Source organism: Thalassophryne amazonica, chromosome 9, assembly GCF_902500255.1.
Source record: "Thalassophryne amazonica chromosome 9, fThaAma1.1, whole genome shotgun sequence".
Taxonomy (NCBI): domain Eukaryota; kingdom Metazoa; phylum Chordata; class Actinopteri; order Batrachoidiformes; family Batrachoididae; genus Thalassophryne; species Thalassophryne amazonica.
The window spans coordinates 61,742,751-61,748,771 of NC_047111.1; the positions used below are offsets into that span (position 1 = coordinate 61,742,751).

Here is a 6,021-nt window from a genome sequence, read left to right on the forward strand (position 1 = left end):
CTTCACATCTGCGAGGCATAATTTTGTTGGTTTGGAACCAAGATCTTGCTCGGTTACTAGTGTGCTTGGGTCATTGTCTTGTTGAAACACCCATTTCAAGGGCATGTCCTCCTCAGCATAAGGCAACATGACCTCTTCAAGTATTTTGACATATCCAAACTGATCCATGATACCTGGTATGCGATATATAGGCCCAACACCATAGTAGGAGAAACATACCCATATCATGATGCTTGCACCACCATGCTTCACTGTCTTCACTGTGAACTGTGGCTTGAATTCAGAGTTTGGGGGTCGTCTCACAAACTGTCTGTGGCCCTTGAACCCAAAAAGAAAAATTTTACTCTCATCAGTCCACAAAATATTCCTCCATTTCTCTTTAGGCCAGTTGATGTTCTTTGGCAAATTGTAACGTCTTCTGCACGTCTTTTATTTAACAGAGGGACTTTGCAGGGGATTCTTGCACATAAATTAGCTTCACACAGGCGTCTTCTAACTGTCACAGGACTTACAGGTAACTCCAGACTGTCTTTGATCATCCTGGAGCTGATCAATGGGTGAGTCTTTGCCATTCTGGTTATTCTTCTATCCATTTTGATGGTTGTTTTGTGAACACCCCCTTTTCTACTTTTTTGTAATAGCCCAGTTTCATAGCCTTAAAAGTGTGCATATCATGAATGCTTGGTCTTGTTGGATTTGTGAGAATCTACTGAATCTACTGGTACCTTGTTTCCCATGTAACAATAATCATTTTTAGTCACATAGTACTACTATTATTCTGAACACTACTGTAAATGCAGTCCATTTACCATTTAAATTTTTTCGCCAAACTGATGATTGATTAATGAAATGTTTCTGGTCCTGGTGCTTCCTGTCTTACTGCATAGGTGTGAGACTTTGTTGCTTACCAGTGTCCTAAGGTGATGACTAGATGTCCTTGGTAAAAGGTCTATTTGGAGGATGCTTGGGTACCACTGAGTGACTTTGTGCCAATTAAATAGTTACTTATACAGACTCAGGTGAGGCGTGCTGCTTCCATTGTAGTGCAGCAAATAACTGAAACAATACTTCACATAGTGATACAAGCACCAAATCCAGTACAAATTCTCCTTAGACATTGCTCTTTTGAAAAACCGACGGGCCACTTGAATTTTCAATAGGCCACCACGTAGGGGTCAATCGAATTACATTTCTCCATTTTTTTCCTTCCGCTTTATTTGAAGTCGGGTCGTGGGGGCAACAGCTCATGCAAAGCCGCCCAGACCTCCCGATCCACACACACCTCCCCCAGCTCCTCCGGGGAAACCCCAAGGCATTCCCAAGCCAGCTGAGAGACGTAGTCCCTCCAGCGTGTCCTGGGTCTTCCCTGGGGCCTCCTCCCAATGGGACGTGCCCGGAACACCTCTCCAGCGAGGCGTCCAGGGGGCATCCGGACGCCTCGCTGGAGAGGTGTTCCGGACAGCTAAAGATTCCAAAAGGGTATAGTTTGGACTATCTATGACTGAATGAATGTTATGGGGTAAAAACCTTAAAAATGGTGACAAAGGTCAGTTTCAGTTTGTACAGGGGTCAAAAGTTAAAGTTGCTCCAATTTTAGTAAAAAATGGTGCAAATTGTTGATTGAGCTACTTGGATTAATAAATGGAATAGTTTTGGCTGTGTTGAATGCTTGATCATTAAAGTAAAGGTCAAATAATGTTGACGTCCATTGAATGCTATGACATGTGACATATGTTATCCAGTAACATGAAACTAAGCATGATACATGGTGCAAACTATTCCTTTTTGAAACCCTATTAACTCAGCCAATAATTTGCATCACTTTTGAACAAAATTGGAGCAACTCTAACTTTTGACCCCTGTAAACTGAAGCTGAACTTTGTCACCATTCTTGTTGTTTATACCCCATAACTCTATAGAATTCAGTCATAGATTGTCTAAACTATACCTTTTTGGAATCTTTACAATCAGACAAATAATGTAGTATAATTTTCAATATCAAATCAATTTTATTTATATAGCGCCAAATCACAACAAACAGTTGCCCCAAGGCGCTTTATATTGTAAGGCAAAGCCATACAATAATTACGAAAAAAACCCCAACGGTCAAAACGACCCCCTGTGAGCAAGCACTTGGCAACAGTGGGAAGGAAAAACTCCCTTTTAACAGGAAGAAACCTCCAGCAGAACCAGGCTCAGGGAGGGGCAGTCTTCTGCTGGGACTGGTTGGGGCTGAGGGAGAGAACCAGGAAAAAGAGAAAGAAACACTCAGTGCATCATGGGAACCCCCCAGCAGTCTAAGTCTATAGCAGCATAACTAAGGGATGGTTCAGGGTCACCTGATCCAGCCCTAACTATAAGCTTTAGCAAAAAGGAAAGTTTTAAGCCTAATCTTAAAAGTAGAGAGGGTGTCTGTCTCCCTGATCCGAATTGGGAGCTGGTTCCAGAGGAGAGGAGCCTGAAAGCTGAAGGCTCTGCCTCCCATTCTACTCTTACAAACCCTAGGAACTACAAGTAAGCCTGCAGTCTGAGAGCGAAGTGCTCTATTGGGGTGATATGGTACTATGAGGTCCCTAAGATAAGATGGGACCTGATTATTCAAAACCTTATAAGTAAGAAGAAGAATTTTAAATTCTATTCTAGAATTAACAGGAAGCCAGTGACGAGAGGCCAATATGGGTGAGATATGCTCTCTCCTTCTAGTCCCCGTCAGTACTCTAGCTGCAGCATTTTGAATTAACTGAAGGCTTTTCAGGGAACTTTTAGGACAACCTGATAATAATGAATTACAATAGTTCAGCCTAGAGGAAATAAATGCATGAATTAGTTTTTCAGCATCACTCTGAGACAAGACCTTTCTAATTTTAGAGATATTGTGCAAATGCAAAAAAGCAGTTCTACATATTTGTTTAATATGCGCATTGAATGACATATCCTGATCAAAAATGACTCCAAGATGTCTCACAGTATTACTAGAGGTTAGGGTAATGCCATCCAGAGTAAGGATCTGGTTAGACACCATGTTTCTAAGATTTGTGGGGCCAAGTGCAATAACTTCAGTTTTATCTGAGTTTAAAAGCAGGAAATTAGAGGTCATCCATGTCTTTATGTCTGTAAGACAATCCTGCAGTTTAGCTAATTGGTGTGTGTGAATAAAGTGAATAAAATTGGTCCTAGCACAGAACCTTGTGGAATTCCATAATTAACCTTAGTCTGTGAAGAAGATTCCCCATTTACATGAACAAATTCTAATCTATTAGATAAATATGATTCAAACCACCGCAGTGCCTTTAATACCTATGGCATGCTCTAATCTCTGTAATAAAATTTTATGGTCAACAGTATCAAAGCTGCAGGTGATGGCTTTTTAAGTAATGGTTTAATTACTGCCACCTTAAAAGCCTGTGGTACATAGCCAATATGACTGGAGCATTTTATATTTTGACCCCACGTAATTCTTTAATTGACCCCTACGTGGCCGCCTATTGAAAATTCAAGTGACCTGTCGGTTTTAAAAGAGTAATATCTAAGGTGTACTTTTACCAAATTTGGTGCTTGCATCACCATTTGAAGGATTCCCCTGTAAATATTCTATCTGCTGCACTATTGCGAGGGAATATCAGCTACAACATTTTGGCCCTGTGGTGTGTTTCTCTGGGCATGATCCAGCACATAGCCTCCTCAGTGCTATGGACACAAGTAGCTGAAAAAGGCCAAGGGGATGCCCACCTTTCACCTGGCTGCAACAGATAGATTGCTACATTTGAGGATTAGGGATGGACCAAAGACCTGCATAGGTGGTTGACATTTGCTAACCTAGGGTGGTTCTGTGGTGTGGTGAGGCAATGCACTGCTGCATGCTCCTAGACCTGATCTATAACCAATGGGGAGTGATTTTGCACCCCTCTTTTGTATGATTTTGTTAATCCCAGTGTACAATCTGTTGATTGCTTACCCATGGTGAACATGGGCACTATGCTGGTGCTTTTCCAGATTTGTAAGTGAACCTCAACAAATCAACAGTTTTCTTAAATAAAATAACACTACAAACAGCTGAAAAGGCTGAGCAGGAGAACATGAAAAAGAAAACCCACAGCAGCATTAAATACCTTCTTGCCTTTAAATTTTCTTGTCTACACCATCTCTGTCAACCAATAGGAACGTCTAGCTCCACATGAAGGGATCCGGCCAATGAGAGCCATGTTCACCAGAGATGGAAACATCTTCACCACAGGATTTACCAGGATGAGCCAACGGGAGCTCGGCCTCTGGGACCCGGTAAAAACACAGCATAGGCCTGATTATTATCTACTGTTATCATTCAAAACAAGTGCGTTCTTCATGTTTTTTGTTTTTTTTTTCAATGATGCTGTCCACAGACAAACTTTGAGGAGCCAATTGCACTGTTGGAGTTGGACACAAGTAATGGAGTGTTGTTACCATATTATGATGCAGATGCAAACATGGTCTACCTCTGTGGGAAGGTACAAAGTTGTTGACTGTGTTTTACATTTAAAATTGTGTGCACATGGAGAACCAGATGTTTTGAATGTGTTTCTGTTGACTTATTCTGAGAAAACATTTCTTTTGCTTCGTTCATGCATTTGTGTGTGTGTAGGGGGACAGCAGTATCCGTTACTTGAGATCACAGACGAGCCGCCATACGTCCACTACCTGAACACCTACAGCAGTAAGGAGCCTCAGAGGGGTATGGGCTTTATGCCCAAGAGAGGTGTGGACGTTACAAAGTGTGAGATTGCCAGGTAGGATGTGGTGGTGTTAGAAAATGGGGGTGTGACCCGAGGGCCACTTGTTTAATACCTGACGAAATCGAGTGTCTGCCTCACCCTTGACGGACTTGAGCACTGTTGAATCTAATTTAAGCACCCATCACATAATTAATTTTTGATGACTCCTTAGCAAGTCCAAGTAGTTGTAATTTAAGATTTGGTTGGTTCTTATATACTCGACCTTTGTCAACACTTCAATATTAGCACACAACTTACTGGTTTTCACTTTGTTCACAAATGGAAAAGTGTGCCAATAGAGGAACACTCAACACATTTCAGTTCCCCATTATTGTTTGTGTTCATTGACTGATACGGCCAACAGGATGTTTGCTGAATGTAGTTTTTAACCTCTCAATGACAGCCGAAAAGGTATTATCTTGTTGTAGGTCCTCCTGTCCCTCTGTGTGTCTGTCCATGGGATGGTTTAAACACATTATCTCTTGAATGTGCTAAGACTGGTCATTAAGCTGGATGTCAGTGATGCATGGTGGGATTAACCAGCAACCTACTGATCAGTCGCATTGACATTTTCTGGGGAAATAAATCTGTCAACTTGGTCAGTAACTACATAAACACAGTATCTTTGAACAAAGCTATGAGATGTTAACTGTAGTAATGTCAGTGATGCATGCTGAGGTGGAGAAAAAGCATATTGAAGATTGTATATATTGGCCTACAACCCCAAATCAGAAAACGTTGTAACTGTATGGTGCAAATGCAAATTACAGCAACAACTTCAGCAATGATTTCTTTCCTTTTCTTTGACTGCTATTTCATTGCAGACAGGATGAACTGAAGATTTCATGTTTTGTGTGGTCAACTCTTTTCATTTAATATATAGTACATCTGGAAAGTTATCATTCAAGATGACTTGAGGCTGTAATTGCTGTCAAAGGTGCATGAACAAAGTATTGAGCAAAGGGTGTGAATACTTATGGACATGTGATTTTCTTTTTTTTTTATTTTTACTAATTTAGCAAACATTTATAAAACCTCTTTCATTTGTTCATTAGGGCTGTGTGTGAGTAGAATTTTGAGGGGAAAGAATGAATTTACTCCATTTTGCAATAAGGCTGTAACATAAAATATGGAAAAGTGAAGTACCATGTGAATACTTTCCAGATGTACTGTATGCAACACTGGTTCAACTATAATATGTGCAGCCGGTTGTAAGGGGTAGAGGACATCGGGCCTGCAGATTTATTTATTTTGTAGGATCTAAACCCTCAGC

At 40.9% G+C, this 6,021-nt stretch overlaps 1 protein-coding gene across 3 annotated transcripts in view; it reads left to right on the forward strand.

Annotated features, from left to right (window-relative positions):
• Window positions 1-6,021, forward strand: part of coro6 (coronin 6) — a 105,475-nt gene that overhangs the window by 61,280 nt on the left and 38,174 nt on the right. For all 3 annotated transcript variants that reach the window (XR_004562686.1, XM_034178196.1, XM_034178197.1), the window contains 2 exons: window positions 4,159-4,278; window positions 4,380-4,484. Coding sequence is in view for 2 of the 3 variants with exons in the window: in XM_034178196.1 (XP_034034087.1) it covers window positions 4,159-4,278; window positions 4,380-4,484 (225 nt within the window). In the remaining variant the exon portion in view is untranslated. The remainder of the gene's footprint in view (window positions 1-4,158; window positions 4,279-4,379; window positions 4,485-6,021) is intronic.